This window comes from Nilaparvata lugens, chromosome 3 (assembly GCF_014356525.2).
Source record: "Nilaparvata lugens isolate BPH chromosome 3, ASM1435652v1, whole genome shotgun sequence".
Classification (NCBI taxonomy): domain Eukaryota; kingdom Metazoa; phylum Arthropoda; class Insecta; order Hemiptera; family Delphacidae; genus Nilaparvata; species Nilaparvata lugens.
The window spans coordinates 42,656,687-42,673,876 of NC_052506.1; the positions used below are offsets into that span (position 1 = coordinate 42,656,687).

The 17,190-nt window shown below is 33.4% G+C and overlaps 1 protein-coding gene and 1 long non-coding RNA gene across 2 annotated transcripts in view; one reads left to right on the forward strand and one right to left on the reverse strand.

Moving 5' to 3' along the window:
- The first annotated feature begins 1,687 nt into the window (after window positions 1-1,687).
- The window catches only part of LOC111045728 (adenosylhomocysteinase), an 86,325-nt gene continuing 70,822 nt past the window's right edge, over window positions 1,688-17,190 (forward strand). The window contains exons 1-2 of the mRNA XM_022331179.2: window positions 1,688-1,874; window positions 2,363-2,553. Coding sequence (XP_022186871.1) covers window positions 1,847-1,874; window positions 2,363-2,553 — 219 coding nt within the window. The 5' untranslated portion in view covers window positions 1,688-1,846. The remainder of the gene's footprint in view (window positions 1,875-2,362; window positions 2,554-17,190) is intronic.
- Window positions 6,406-9,960, reverse strand: LOC120350440. The gene is made up of 3 exons (XR_005570777.1): window positions 9,334-9,960; window positions 7,837-7,958; window positions 6,406-6,550 (listed from the first exon to the last, which is right to left on the reverse strand). It is a non-coding gene; the product is annotated as an uncharacterized LOC120350440 (long non-coding RNA).

The window sequence follows — 17,190 nt, forward strand, 5'->3', positions numbered from 1 at the left end:
TTTTGTTTTTGGCAAATAATATTCATTCATTCAATTAGTTTTAGTATACTGCTTGATAGGCCATAAATTAATAGTTAATACTGTTACAATTGACTTGACAGTTAGTAGTAACAGTTGATAATAATTGTAAGAGAAGCATTTTAAAGTCACCTCAAATAGTACTTACGTTTGATATGACGGGCAAATGCTTTTCTCGAAACCAGAAATATTGAATAAGAAGGTAGTCACATCATACAAGGTAGACCTGAAAAAATATCTTAATTCAGGTTTCCGAAAATGTAACACTCTTGTAAAAAATGATAACTTATTACTCTTGAAAGTTTTAAATTTATGGAGATGAATTCAACAGATTTCTTTCTCTCTTTGAAATTCAATGGATGGGACAGGAATAATTTTATCTGTCCGCCAGTTTTATTGGACACGGGAATTGCAGTAAACTGAAAAATTAGGCGAACCAAAACTTATGATCTCTTGATCATGTGATCCTCAAAGGATCACAAGGTGAAACACTGAACAAATAATGAATACAACTTGCAGCTTACTGAAAAATGGTAGGAATCATTTTCTTCAGCTCACGCATGGATTTTCAGAATTACCGTAACTAAAATCTCAGTAATCACATTTTTATAAATAGGTTCGCAAATATTATTTAATGGATTGAATTTTATATTATTAAAAAAAAATATATTCAAATTATGAATACTTTTAAAATTTTTATGTACTAATTGTATGAATCAATAATTTTTTTGTAACATTAATTTCATTTGATAGAGTCCTGTTGAAAATATAAAATTTTCTGAGCTCTCGGGGGGCCATGGCCTCTATGGACCCCCCCTGGAGCCGCCACTGCCTCTAGGCACTCATTTTTATAGTTATACAGCAAGTTAATGAACATTCCGTTCTATTATATTAGTTTTAGTATGCTGCTTGATAGGCCATAAATGGTTAATAGTAACTGTTACTATTGATAACTATAACTAACTCAATAGTTAATAGTAGCTGTTGATAATAATAATTGTAAAAGAAGCATAATGTCTCCTCAAATATTACTTACGTTTGAAATGATGGGAAAATGCTTTCCTCAAAACCAGAAACATTGAATAAGATAGTCACATCATGATAGACCTGAAAAAAAAACATTTTGATTTACAGCTTCTAGACAATTCTTACTGTTTCAATAGGCCTTACATTTCAATAATGACACAAACACACAAAATCTTCAAACCCTATTTAATTTTATGTAGCCTATGACAGATACATCTTGTGTTTACAATAAGATTGACCATGATATAATATAGTTTAAAAAAATTATTGTAATATAAATCTTGTTTTACTATACACGTTACTAAACTATGAAAGCTAATTTTCAACTTGAAATTTTAATAAAATATCGCATTGAAGCTTTGGACGAAAAGAATCCATTGCTTTGTTTAGTTTGTTTATGAAAAAAATATTTAGTTTATATAGAAACAAGTAGAAAAATGTAGAGAGACTAAGCTGGTAAGAATGTTATAGGCAGCGCTAGTATCAATCTTCAAAACGTCACGGATCTAGTGTATATGCTATATATAAAATGATGACGTTCTAAGTCGACCGAGTGCCTAGTGATGACGTATAATACCTTTGCTTACAATGTCGTCCGAGTGGTTTGTCGTCCGAGTGGGTACCCACCGTCTGTCGATGCTATGGTGGTTCCCCCCAACTTCCTGTACACCAGTCCTGCGGTCGTGGTTGTATGTGGTATAGTGATATACAACGTGGTCGTTGTATAGTGATACTATAGTCGTAATTGTGAGAGCTTTAGAGGTTAACACAGTCTTCTATCTTTATAATTACAATATTAGAAATGCCCAACAAACCTTGTTTCAAAGTCGGTAAGTTTAATAATAATTTCAATATTATGCAGCTGAATCATAATTCTTCAACTTATTTAAACTTGACTTGAATGTAGTTTTATTTAACACGTGTGTTTGTAAGCTGTCGCGGTGAATTTGAACAAATGAACAAATTTTATTTCTTAAATGAACAAATTTTATTGCTAAAAATGATCTTTTGCAAAGTATCTCCAATACTATAATTTATAATAAAAATTATTAGGAAGTTTATATTTTTATTAGTTAAAGATGAATTCATCTTTTAAAAACTAGGTAGATTCAAGAAATTTTCAAATCTGAATATTGAAACTATTTTCAAATTTGAACCAAAAGAAATTTTCAACATAGGACAAGCAGGCTAGATTATTTAAAATGTATTTGTATTGAGGAACAAATCATAATTTCAGATAGGCTAATAATAATAAACAAATTATTTTTGCAGATAATGATTAAGTTGAGTTCATAAATTGATTAATTTTACATTTCAGCTGACATCAATCTAGCCGAATGGGGTCGAAAAGAGATCATTTTGGCCGAAAAAGAGATGCCTGGTCTAATGGCTCTGAGGGAGAAGTATAAAAATATTAAACCATTGAAGGGAGCTCGCATTGCAGGTTGTTTACATATGACTATTCAGTGTGCAGTTCTTATTGAAACGCTGGTTGAGCTTGGAGCAGAGGTAAATGTTTGAATTATTTTAAACGTCAACTGTAGGGGCGTTTTAGACGCGCTGGTTTTTCTTATGAACAGGATGCATTGCCTCTTATGGGTTTAACTATACGAGCAAAATTAACGTTACACATATAAGAGGTCATTCATCCAGGAGATGCATGAATTAAATTCAGCGCGCTTGAAACGCCTGTGTAGTTGAGGTCTTAGAACTGAAGTTTTACCGCCACGAACACAAACCAAACTCTTGATCCTCTGAGCTGCTCGTAATAATTATTAATCAATTTAAAAATTCTTGGGAAATCCAATTGATTATGTTGAAAAGTGTTCTTTATTCAGAATTTTAGATAAGCCTATTGAGGTTCAAGCTCTATGATAAGCTGATTATACTTTGAACACCCCGGAACACCGTAGGTGAAACACCAAGCTGACAATTCTACAGTCAATTGACTGTGGTGAAGAACAATCTAAAACTGATAATACTAATTCTATTTGCGTGCGACACGCACCATAATAGTACCGTATGAGATAAGTTGAGACTTGGCCCTCCATCTGAAGAAATTACAGCGTTGCAAATCGTGTAAAATTGCGACTTTCTCCAATTTTTAATTTAACCACAGATTTACATGTAGAATAACATCCCCGATATTCCAGTAGTGCTGAAAAGTTTCAGGGTTGAACGATTAAGAGGAAATGTTTTTTAAATTAAATTGGAAACATTGAGAAAATATGTTGTTGTTTTTTAATATTACTTCCCTCAGATTATGGAATGAAAAGAGTAAGACTTCTATATAAAAATAACGGGGAGAATGTCTCCTTTCTATTGGTGTCTGGATAATTTTTATCCGACCTATAGTAATTTTTTAATTGATGTATATGATCGTCAATCAGTGTCGAGACATTTCGAGCAAAAAACATGAAATTTTTGACATTCCTCAGAGACCAAAATAAGTTTTTCTAACTACTTTTGATAATTGGAAAATTTCAATTATTTCTGGGAACTTTTGTCGCTTTTACCTCCCACTTATCTTTTGAAAGAAAAATGTTTCCATCATGTGGAAAATTTCATACTGTAGTGGTTTTATTCCTAGCAAAAGGAATTTGCCATGCTAGTTGATCGAATATCATTATATTACATTTTATAAAATTTTTGATAACCTATATGAATGTCGAATTTTTCCAATGAAATACTTTTCTGTTCAATTCGATTTCAACATTCACTAGAGTATAATAGTAAAATGGTAATCCACAAGGTGCTATACAATTGTAAATAATATGTTACGATAAGAAAGATTTATTGCCAGCGACTGCAAAAATACATATATAGGCTAAGATAAAACTGTCTCTTCAAATAATATCTTACCTGTCATAAAACTTATGGTAGCAGCCTACCTTCAATACATTGATTCGATTTTTTGACAGTTTTTTGTAATTTATGCTTTTAGTCACGTTCAAGATCCAATTAAAAATTTATTATGAAACTCACACTATGACTAGAACTTCATAATGAGAGTATTATCTTATTAGAAAATAATATTTATATTTCCAGCTATTTTCGGACCTATTTAGTTCACCCAGAAAAAAGTCATCAACGTGAATGGTACTTGAAAAATTTTCAATCAACAGAATTAAAAATCTTCTGGGTTTTGAAATAATGCCCAATTTCTGCCCAAGATCGGTGGTTTTAAAGCGTTTTCCTGCGTTTTCTTGGCCTTCTCAAGAACTTATTGACAGATCATGTTCAAATTATTTGATAGTGTTTCACCTAACCTACAAAAGTTCAGCAAGGGGCTTGAAATTTTGTCTTGAGAGGACTTCAGAATTACGCTAAAGATACACCCAAGATCCAAGAACCGCCCAAGGGCGGTTTCACTGAGTTTCCTAGCATTCCCCCGTGATTTTTGCGTTTTGGCAGATTTTTCAAGAACTAGAATGTACAAATTTGGTACAATATGCCTAGTTCAGCTGTGGTAGAGACATTGTTGACTTCGGAGGACTACGCCGCATATACACCGAAAATTATCGGTTTTCCAGCGTTTTCTAATATATTTCTGCGTTTTATCGAAGAAATTGAGACATGTTCCACGGCTGTTACTCGAAAATGACCATGCAATGACATTTGTGCCCGGATATTTACATATTTCGAAGATTTATCCAGACATCCTTTGTTAATATAATACTTAAAAGCCATCTATAAACATCAGACCAGTCAGACTTCATACCTAAATTCGTAATTTTATTTTTATCAATTTCCTTATAATGTATGGTGTTTGAATCAGTATTTTCTAAAAAAATCAGTGAATAATAGTAACATTGAATGATCAGATATTATGTCCTTATGACAGACTACGTTGATTATACCTCATTCTTGGATTACTTCCATTTTTCGACCTTTTCTTCTTTTAAAATTTTTATTTTCTTCTGTTGAAAATGCTACATCACCCATTATAATGATATTTATATTAAATTTAATAGAAAGAGAAACCTTCTGTAGTCTAGTTCTCTGGTTTATTAACTAGAATCAATTGCTTTCAGAGTCAATGCATGTTCTTTGAATCACATCGTGTATAGGTAGGCCTACCTACAATGAGTACCGTATTCAACTTCAAAGGCCTATAGCGGCCTATTGAAGCTCTATCGAAAAAAAAATCAAATTAATAAATGAGTGCTTTTACTTTTGGTATTTTTGGAATCTATGGGTTATATTACACCAAGAGAAATAAATATTGTTAACGTTTTTTAGGCAATTTTATTTTAATCCCCTTTTTGATCATTGGATAGGTACGGTCCCGGCTGATATATCCAGTAAAAGCTATACGAATATTAAAAATTATTATTATTATTATAGATTACTGTAACACATATGACATGTACAAAGTGTATTCAAACAGGCGAACTAATTCTAATAATTATTGTTCATATAACTATATATTGCTAGAATAAACAGGTTCTGTTATGGTACTTTAAAAAACACATAGCCTATTTTAAAATGGATAAATATCTATTAATTATAGAAGGTAACTAGTATAAATATCTATAATTATAAGATAAATAATCTATAATTATAAGATAAATATCTATTAATTATAGAAGGTAACTAGTAAGTACCCTTGTGATATTCCAAAATGAAACATGATTAGTTTCGACTTGTTCAATAAGGACTCTCTTGATAATGACATAATTAGAAACTGCATGCTCATTTTGAATATTTTAGGGTAGGCCTACTAGTTATTTTCTATAATTATTAAACATTAAAGTTGCCCTATTAAAATTAATACTTTATTAGGGTATTAATTAGAACTAGAGTAGCCATTCAAACTCCTTATTTACTATAATGTTCTAAAAGCTTATTAATTTTAATCAAAGCCTTGGAAATATAGCCTAGAAGGTAGAATTGAAAGTGATTATATTTGATGTGGCTTGGAACATAATATTTTCAACTTTTGCTTGAGTTATTTTTCATATTCAAAGAATTATTACCCCTTCAATGCAGTACATAAGTACTATTACTTAATTCTTAATGCAATACATAATTGTGATACCCTATTTTATAACCAATTCAAGTCTATTATTTAACTACACGTTACCTCTAGCATTTGCTAGTCAGCAATGTTAAATAATGTTATTATTTCCAAAAAAAGTAGAAGCCTTACAGAACCAATAAAGTTGTTAATAAGAGTTCGATGCTGTTGGGTTGAATATAATTTTAAAAATCCCTCAAGTATAAACCATCAAAACTCATTTTATTAGCTTCATGTCACTTGCTGTTTTATTCAAAACTACCTGAATTGAAGCAGTTTGCAGGAGCGATCAGAAGAAGAAGATATTATTATGAATAACATGAAATAAAAACATCAAGATGTACTGAAAAAATGAATATATTTCTTAGATTAGTCCATCTCTTTCTTCTGTAGGCTACTACATCATACATGAATCATATCCATGGAATATTATTCATAGTTGATTTTCTTTGTCATCCTCTACTTCTGGCTGGTACACCTCTAGGCCTGAAATCAAAAAGTTATTGATAATTATTTATTATTCATTATAAAAAAAACTTTGCAAAGTGAATTCTGAAATTGACTGTTTGTAATCTGTATAAGTTTTTAATTATATTTCTTGGGAAGAAACCCCCCAATAATGACAAAGTAATATTATATGAGAAATTCCAATAAACCAACAATCAGTTAAATTATTATTGGCATCAATCTGTAAGTTGTGTAATTCTGAATGATTGATTGAATAAATAAATAAATCTCCATGCAGGAATTGGGATTAATCAGTGTGCCCCAAGGTCAAAAGAACTTGTTGGTGAACAGCATATTTTTGGATACCATGAACAATTCATTTATTTCTGTGGTCAGTAGGCCTACTTCTCGACCGTTCGGTTTACTAAACTCTTCCAAAATGTACTGCATAAAGTAATTATTGGTTCTATATTTAAAGAAACAAGTTTAATGAAACAAATCGAAATATAATCAATTAATTGCTTAATCTGAAATGATGATTATCTACAACATTATAAGTAGAACTAAGTGATTTGAAAATGAATACCAAACTGTAAATACATAAATCTCAAAATAATGCAGGTATTTCATCCATGAATTCAATCATAAATTTTAAAAGGTGGAATCACTGTCATTAAAGCTATTATTCAGTGTTTTCTACCAGCACTTGCTGAGTGAATTTTTGAAGTCATCTATTCATAGTTCTAATGTATGGTCATTCATAAAGTTCAAAATTCACTCAAGGTCAAGATGGACAGTTGAGAAGATTGTTTTAAAAACAATGTATTCACTTATCATTCAGGGAATAGAGCTGTTCATAATATTTAGGATTCCTTCCATAAAGAAATAATTTATGTAACAAAATCTAATAATGTGATAACATTTTAACATCAAATTATGTATTTAATGTTATCACATTATTAGATTCTGTTACATAAATTATTTCTTTATGGAAGGAATCCCAAATATTATGAACAGCTCTATTCCCTGAATGATAAGTGAATACATTGTTTTTTAAACACTCTTCTCAACTGTCCATCTTGATCTCATGTGGTTTCACGTTGTTTTGAAATATTGTATACTGTAAGCTATTAATGATTTCAAAATTCAGCCAGTTTTTTAATTATTTTAGTCACATACCATAGCTTTATGTCTTACTAATTGAATAACTAACATCAGATCGATAATAAAACATCGAAGTGGATAAACTTTTTAAAAAAATGTGAAACTGTATAAAATGACATCGCCTATATAAAGTTTAAAAAATGAGTGGAATTTTATCTTACCTAACTTATTCTTATTCTAACTATGGTTTCCAATGACTTTTTCCATCCTGGTCAACAAAAAAGAATTCATATGAATTTCCTTTCGAGCACATTCTCTTCAATATTTTGTTTGTAAATGGTACCTGAAAAAAGAAACATATTTAATCTTTCAACATATATCCATTTTGGAGATAAAGTGAAGTTAATCATCAATGATAATACATAGTTTGGACTTTGAATAAATTAGAAGTGAACTGGGCCTCAATAAACTATTTACATAGTGTATAGTATACTATAGCCTACTTACATTAGACTATATACTATAGCCTACTTACAAGTATATAGCCTACTTACATTTGTAGCACATAACAGAAAACACTTTAAAGTTTTATAATATAAATTAAAACAGGAGACACACGACATGGATAGATTAAAAACACTAAAAAACTTACATTACACACTCTCTGCTCAGTTGAGAAAAGGGACACAGTTCCTCGAAAATTTCCGATTCTAATGTAAGTTTTTCAGTGTTTTTAATCCATGTTGTGTGTCTCCTGTTTTAATTTATACTATTTACATTGATATACCTGGGATCACGCAATATATTGATCAATAGAGCATGAATAAGTGTTTCAAATACATTACTATTTTAGTTTTAAATGAGTTTGGTAGCAATGGTCAACCAGAAAAATAGTACCTATTTCATCTTTTTTCAATGGCAGTCTTTCAATATTCAATTACACTGACTCTGATCAAGTTATTTCTATAACAATCTATGTAATTTTGTTTCCAAGTGAATTTAAATTAACTAAAAAAAGATTAATTTATGGATAGGTACCAAAGACAAAGTAAATGTTCTCATAGTCAGGTTAGTTTTGTTATTGTATTGATAAACTATGGGTTTGAAATATTTTGAGGTGCAACAATGATAAAGGAATTTTAGGACTTAGAATGTAATGAAATACTTCAAAGTCAAATGATGATGTTATTTTCAATAAATCGGTTTGTGAAAACTACTAGCTGCATTATAAAAAATGTATTTTGTGATTAGGCCAACTCAATGAAAGTGTAAAAGATTGTTAGCATGAAATGCTATCTTATCTTATCTTGTAAAATTCAAAATGTTATCTTGGTTGAATAATGTTTTGAATCTGATCATTTCATGTTAACTTAATCAAGCAAGCTTGAATGAGTTTAAATCTAAATAGTTGATTAGATTTCTCTCTTTCTTGTGATAATTCTCTACCATACACAAACTGGCTAGTCTAGGCTTTACATTATTATTAAATACTAGAAGTTATACTTCAAATAAATAAATAAACATTCGTCAACTTCTAACTTCTTGAAAAATGAAAAAGATAGCAATTTAGACCTAGAGACTAGGTTATTAAAGGCCTACTAAAGTAGACTACCTGAATAAAAATTGTAAACATGCTGGTAGGCTACTTATAAAAATTATATTAAATTGTGTACGGTTGATCTAGCCTACTTTATTATGAGAAATTTAAGTCTACTTACTTGAATCCTCTATCACATCAGCAATATTTTTAACCATATTCTATTTTTCAAATAGGTAATTCGTTGTGCAGGTCTGGAAAGTACAAAACTTTGAACTGTCGCATCAAATTTATAACGAATTTCACGCCTTTCTGTTGTAAATCCATTTTCAATTTCTCTTGTAAAAATTATAAGAATAAAGAAACCAATGGAAATATTTTATACCTCAATTTTCTACTGAAAATTAATTTTACAGTATAATAGTAGCGATCCGAAATCTGACAACCAATATCAAAACAAACCATTCAACAATTAAAGATTGAGGTTAAAAAGAACATGGCGTCTGATCCAGAGAAAGAATATTCTGCCGGTGTCACGTGATCAGAGCAGAAAAATATTTCGAAGCTGTCTGTTCCCGTCGACAGAATCCCGAAATTAGTTCTTTTTCGATAAAACGGTTCACGAGCAGTGATCGGTCGAAGCAAAATAGCATTGTGTTGATAGGCCTTAAAATGAACGGCAAAATGAACGACAGTTCGTTTCTGATTTGAATAGTTCTTTTTTTCTGCTCAACTTTCTGCCGATGGGTGAACACTCCCATAAGAACCAATGTTAATTTAAAGTGAATTCTGTCGTCTGCCCGTTACGAAAACACGGCTTTACTGGTTGTTCATCCGTGCGCCTAGCTAGCATTTTGCCATTTTGCACCCACAAAAAATTGAAATTTCCCCACCTTTAGCCTTCTTTGCCAACGCTAGGAGACGTCTATTTTCAGGATATAAGCCCTCGTTCAGGTAGATTGGAGAGATCTTTTGGTACCCATGTAGAGAAGTCCCTCTTTGTTCTTCTTTTTTGCAGCAGGGCCTCCTTGTCGAAACGCCTCACAAATTTGGCTATAATTGCAGGCGGTCTGTCTCTGTCTTTGGATGGAAGTCAGTAACAGGTTGTCGATCTGTTTCTCGTCGATGGGATAATTAAATGCTTTGCTCTGCTAACACCAGGCTTTTTAACCTCATTTACTTCATATAAGTTTGTTTTGTCCTGAGTATCGATCAAGCAGTCATAGCGAGCAGACATAGTTTTTTTAGTGAGAGTAGTTGAAATAGTGTATGCAATAGTTAAAGTGCTGAGTTCAGTGTTTTAATTGTTGTGCGCGAGTTCAGTGCCCTGCGCCGAAAAATCAGTTCAGTGCTGAATTACCATCTAGTCCGGCTAAGGAATTTAAAGAATGTGAGGAATGTCAACTCCCAAAAGATTGCCAACCTTCCTACTGCCAGAGTTCAAAGAGGAGGAGGAAACAGAGGACGACGCAACTATGAGTCAACTAACACCGGCTAGGAGCGTTGAACCAGCGTCAATGACTGGAAATGTCAACACTTCCCCAGAATCGTTTCTAAAAACGAATCAACTGAAAACTGCAACGGAGCAGTTTTTGTACAATGCATGGAAAGAAGTCACTTTCCAACAGAGTGAAGAGAGAGAAAGAATGCATAAACTGGAAAAGGAGTTGGAGAGAGCACGGTTGGAGATTAATCAGCTGAAAGAGATATTTTCATCAGCATCTACAACCACACAGAATCTTCAATCTTCAGCTTCACATACAATGCAACCAGCATCTTCTAGAAGTAGCAATAAAAGTTATTCACCACCGAATTGGGAGGAAGAAGAGAAAATGGTAGCATCAGAGACTGCATGGATTCTCCCTAAACAAAAGAAGAGAAAAATCCGTGACTCACCAGAAAAAATAAGGCCTGCAACTGATTCTACAAGTATGAAACCGACAGAAAAGAGAAACAAGCCACCGCCAGTCATATTAAGCAATATACAAGAGTATTCGAAAATTAAAGAGGCATTGAAATCGAAAAATCTCAATTTCAGTGCCAACATGATGAACAACAACCAGCTAAAATTGAATGTTGAAACTGAACAAGAATACAGAGATTTAACTAAGATGTTGAATGAAGCTAAATATGAATGGCACACGTACGAAAATAAACAAACTCGTCCAATTCGTGTCATGGCTAAAGAGCTTCATCCATCATGCGATCCAGAGGATATAAAGAACGATCTTCTAAGCAGAGGCTTTCAAATAATCAGTGCTGTCAACAAAATGAAAAAAGTGAAGAAAGATGGAAAAGAACACATCATCAGACTTCCAATGTTCATGCTAACATTCAAGAATACAGAAGATACAAAAAGAATATTTGAAATTAAACATATTTGCTACATGAAAGTGAAAATTGAATCAATTAGAAGTAATAAAATGATTCCACAGTGTAAACGTTGTCAGCGGTTTGGTCATACACAGACATACTGTCAACATGAACCTGTGTGTGTGAAGTGTGCTGGAAAACACTGGACTATTTCGTGTACTAAGGCTAAAGAAACCCCAGCCAAATGTTTCAATTGTGCTGAGGCTCACCCAGCTAACTACAGAGGCTGTCTCATCGCAAAAGAACTTCAGAGAAGAAGAACTGAAAAAGAAAACCTAGTTAGAAGAAGTAGCGAAGTACCACATACAACTAAACAAAGAAACTTCACTTCAAAAAAGTACACTGGAGAAATATCCTATTCCCAAGTAACGAAACCCACTCCAAGCCTACAACAGGAGAGCCAACCAAAGCAACAACAACAACAACAACAACCAGTTGAAGTCAATAAGGTTTTGCAGGAAATTTTGAACAGTTTAAATATTCTTTCTGGATGACTTGACAGCTTGGAAGGGAAGAGTAAGAGTATTGAGAAGAAAACTAGAAAATGAATATTATGAGCCAACAAGATATAAGGATCGCTACCTGGAATGCAAATGGAATAAATAATATCAATAATAATAGAAAACAAGAAATAGAAATATTTCTAAAGACACGAAATATAGATGTTTGCCTCATCTCTGAAACCCATTCAACTGAGCAGACTCACTTCAAAATCAATGGATATAATGTTTACGAAACTATTCATCCTCAAAATCAAGCAAGAGGTGGAAGTGCTGTAATAGTGAAGGAGAGTATTAAACACTATGAAGACTTCAGTATTCAAAGTAATGAAATACAGCTAACTGTAGTTGGAATAGAGTCCATCAACCAGAAAATACTTGTTGGAGCTGCATATTTTCCACCACGTTACAATTTAAAGAAAAATGATTATACAAATATTCTTCATCAGCTTGGAGATAGATTCATAGTGGGTGGAGATTTTAATGCCAAGCATAAGGATTGGGGTTCAAGACTCACGACTACCAAAGGAAAAGAACTCAGAGAGGCTATCCAGGAGCTGGGCTGCGAATTCCATTCATCAGGGACACCTACCTATTGGCCAACAGATTTGAATAAAACTCCAGATCTTCTAGATTTCTTCATAACAAAGAGAATATCCAGTAATTTCATCGACATTGAAGAGAGCTTTGACCTGGATTCTGATCATTCAGCTGTAATTCTCACACTTAGTGAACGAATAATAAAGAAAGAAGACAGACCAATGTTAGTCAACAGAACAACAGACTGGGAAGCTTTTAAAGTGGATTTGGAGAATGAAATCAACTTGAATATTCCACTTAGATCAACTGAGCAGCTAGATGAAGCCGCAGAAAATTTCATGTGGCAAATCCAGACATCAGCCTGGAAAAACACCAGACAATATACCAGGAAAACAAAAGGATGCAATTACCCTCTGGAGATTCGACAACTTGTTTTAGAAAAACGAAGGGCAAGAAGAAGATGGCAACAAACTCGTGATCCTGCTGACAAAAATATCTTGAATAACAGAACACAACAATTGAGAAGAGAGATAAGGAAACTAACTGAGGAATCCATTAATAACTACCTTCAAAATTTGACAGCTGATGCCAGTACAGATTATTCATTATGGAAAGCAACAAAAAGGATTAAGCGGCCAATATTACAATCCCCTCCAATTAGAAAACCAGATGGTACTTGGGCAAGAAATAACAGAGAAAAGGCAGATTTATTTGCTAATCATCTAGAAGAAATCTTCCAACCAAACAACATTCAATCTGAAATTGATCCTGAAGAAGATATAATGGATGATTTAGATACAGAGATTGATCCAGTTTCTATAAATGAGGTTCAAGAAGAAATAAAATATAATATGAATACCAAAAAAGCACCTGGGTTTGATCTGATTACAGGTGAAATCTTGAAGAAACTTCCAAGGAAAGGTATTGTCATGCTAACATACTTATTCAATGCATCACTCCGATTACAGCATTTTCCTACAATTTGGAAGGTGGCAGAAGTCATTATGTTGCAAAAGCCTGGGAAATGTCCTCAAGAAGCAAAATCATACCGCCCAATATCTCTTCTACCTGTAATTTCAAAGCTTTTTGAGAAATTGCTAATGAAGAGATTGACTCCCATCATAAGTAGCAGGAATCTGATACCAACCTATCAATTTGGTTTCAGGCAGAAGCACTCAACCCTGGACCAAGTACATAGAATCACCAATGTAATAGAGAAGTCATTAGAGAAAAAATCGATATGTTCAGCAATCTTCCTTGATGTGGCACAGGCATTTGACAAAGTGTGGCATGAAGGACTGATCATTAAACTTCATAAAATTCTCCCCACTCAACTTGTAAAACTTTTAAAATCTTACATCAACAACAGATTATTCAGAGTAAAACAAGGTGACAACATCTCCGAATTGAAGGAAATAAGGGCTGGAGTTCCACAGGGTAGTGTTCTTGGACCAGTTCTTTATGTGCTGTACACAAGCGATCTTCCTGAATTGGATGCAGTGACAATAGCTACTTTTGCTGATGATACTGCAATACTGGCAGAAGGGGAAACAGTACAAGAAGCAGCCACAAAACTACAGAATGCTAGCAACAGATTCAGTGACTGGACCAAAAAATGGAGAATTCGATTAAATGAGATGAAGTCTATTCATATCAACTTCACAAACAAAATTATCAATGACCCAATTCGAATAAATCTGAATGGGAATGTAGTACCACACAGCAACACAGCAAAATACCTTGGAATGACTCTTGATGCCAAGTTGAAATGGAAAGAGCATATCAAGATGAAAAGGAGCGAGCTAGGACTCAAATACAGTAAAATCTATTGGCTGTTGGGCCGTCAATCACAACTCTCATTGGACAACAAGTTATTGATTTACAAACAAATTCTAAAACCTGTCTGGACGTATGGAATTCAGCTTTGGGGCTGCTCTAGAACATCTAACATCAGTCAGATTCAAACATTCCAAAACAAAGTACTGCGGAACATGGTGAATGCGCCCTGGTACATAAGGAACAGCGATTTGCACCGAGATCTGCACATCCCCTATGTGACCTGTGAGATAAGATGATTGGCAGCCCATCATGAGTCACGTCTTCATCAACACGACAACACCGAAGTCATCCAACTACTAGACAACACTGAACTCACTAGGAGGTTGAAGAGAACAAAGCCCTTCGAGTTGGTGTAGTGCTAGTGGAGTGATTAAAGTATATTGAATAAAAGTGTAGTGAAATAATTTAAAGTAGTGAAATTATAGATTGGAACTGTAGGCTTCACTGGAAGACTTTAGCAATAAAAAATTAATTTAGGAAAAGAAATAACAGAACAAAATTAATGGTTAGTCCTAGTGACTAGTTTTAATAGAAATAACAAAAAAAAAAAAAAAAAAAAATTTACTTCTTTTGGGATTCCTTGAATTCCGAATATTGTTCTAAATCACATACTTGTTTCTGAAGCTTGAGATTTTGATTTTTCCCAAATTGATATTTCTTCGTTTTGTTTGTCTACTTTTTGTAAATAAACTTTCAATTTGCTGTCTTGTTCCTTGATTTTCTAAAAATATACTCTCAGCATCATTGTGGCAGAAATTAAGGGATCCTTCTTCTCCAGTTGCTTCGATTGCTCCTCCATATCACTGAGTTTTTTCATAATGGAAGACAGGGTAATCTCCTCTTCAGATGTTTTGAGTTGTGAGTTGAGCAATACACTCCTCCTCCACGTGTCAAGACAAGTAGGGCACTTCGGGGATGTTTCACAGAGACAAGCTCTCACAGAGGCTAGTAGTGTTTTTGAACGATATTAGTGTCACAGAGACAAGTTTCATAGGAACAAGGACATCTATAAATGGCAGTCTCACAGGAACAAGTTCTCACAGAGACAAGTCTCCATCCAAACTAGTAGAGCTATAAATAGCAGTCTCACAGAAGCAAGTTCTCACTCAGACAAGCTGTCTCACAGAAGCAAGTACAGTGTCATAAGTTATACCCATTGTTATTGAAAGTTTTGTTTGTAATTAGGATTTCTAAATGTTGTTGTGTTGTTGGAATGTTTCCTACTATCTACCCTGTTCATTGTTTCAATAGTGGTTTTGTAGCGTAGTTGCTGTAATACAATACTACAATCGTTTATTAACTTATTCCTAGCATCATCTAGGTCTTGTACTTGTAGTACTTGCAAATGTGACCCTAATGTTGGGTGAACTCCATGCACAAAAGTATTTACAAGTGTAGCATTCAGTTGACAAATCAAATTTTCTAATAGTAAACCTGTAACACCATCTAGCTTATACTTAGTAATTACATTTGTACGTTTTTCATTAAGTCTGTTCAAAAATTCAATAGGATGTTCCCTTTGATAGGATTTCATCACAGTCAACTCAGCAATGAGTTCAGGTACAGATCTGTTATCAGCAAAATTTTGTTTCAGTGATTTTATCAAGTCTTTTATTGAAGAACAACTGTTGTTGAATGCTACTGCTTCGGCTGGTCCTTCAAGTTTGCACATAGCAGCTTTGAAAAGAATCCAGTGATTAGCTTCTTTTTCTTGAATGTTATCAGCACAGTAGCCGATAGAAAGGTCTTCGCAAGTAGATATGAATTGGTGTAACTTGTGAGAAGTACCATTGTAATGAGGTATGTATCTCAAGAGTTCATGTGGAATAGGTTTAGTGATTGTTGCCATTTTTGAAATATCTGAAGCTGAAGATAAGACTGGATGCAGTTTTGAGGGTTTGATGAAGTTCTTTTGTTTGGTACTCACAACTGGTTTGGAGAGCGTACTTGGATCGTCCTGGTCCTCGTCCGTGGATGAATCTGTGTCACTTGGTTCTCTGTTGGTTAGGGGCCGCCAGGTGTTGTTTCTCTCTGCCAGGATGGAAGGCTGTGCACTTGGTTCCAGAGTGATGAGGGTAGGCCGCAGATGAGGAGTTACACTCGCGTTTTGGATTCGAGACAGTTGGTCGCGAAAAAAAAGTTAATTGAACTTTACCGAAACGTCTGCGGTCCCGTTTGTTCGGGCACCAGTTAAGTAAACGGAACACGTGACTTCCTTTTTAAAAAGATTTATTCAAGAAACAAACCGGCATAGTGACTGCCCAAAATACAGAAATGAGATGATGAATCTTAATTACTAGAGCTTATATACTATTCTAAGTGCTGTATCAGCTACTATACAATAACAATGGGTATAACTATAGACACAAGTTAGCGAATGTAGGAAGAAGTTAGGCGTGTTGCCTACATCTGAACTTGAAGGCTTTCCATTACTCCATTATTTGTTCTAGTAAATTGAATGTCTGCTGGTTTTTAATCATGTAGGTATATGATTATGATTAAAGGTCTTTCATATAAGATAGGGATGGGTTGGTAACCTAACTCCAAGATAACTTATTCCAATATATCTAATAAGTATATATATTCAGACAAAATGGCAGCTTAAGCAACAGAATTGCCATGATAACAAAATTTACTTCCAGTACAAAATAAGAACCAAGAAAACAAGTAGTGTGAAAGATAATAAAACAAATATGTAAATGGATAAACTATTGACTAATATATGCTTAGGTACAATTTTATGATGAAACTAAATTCGTAGTGTAGTATTAGTTGAAATTAATCTG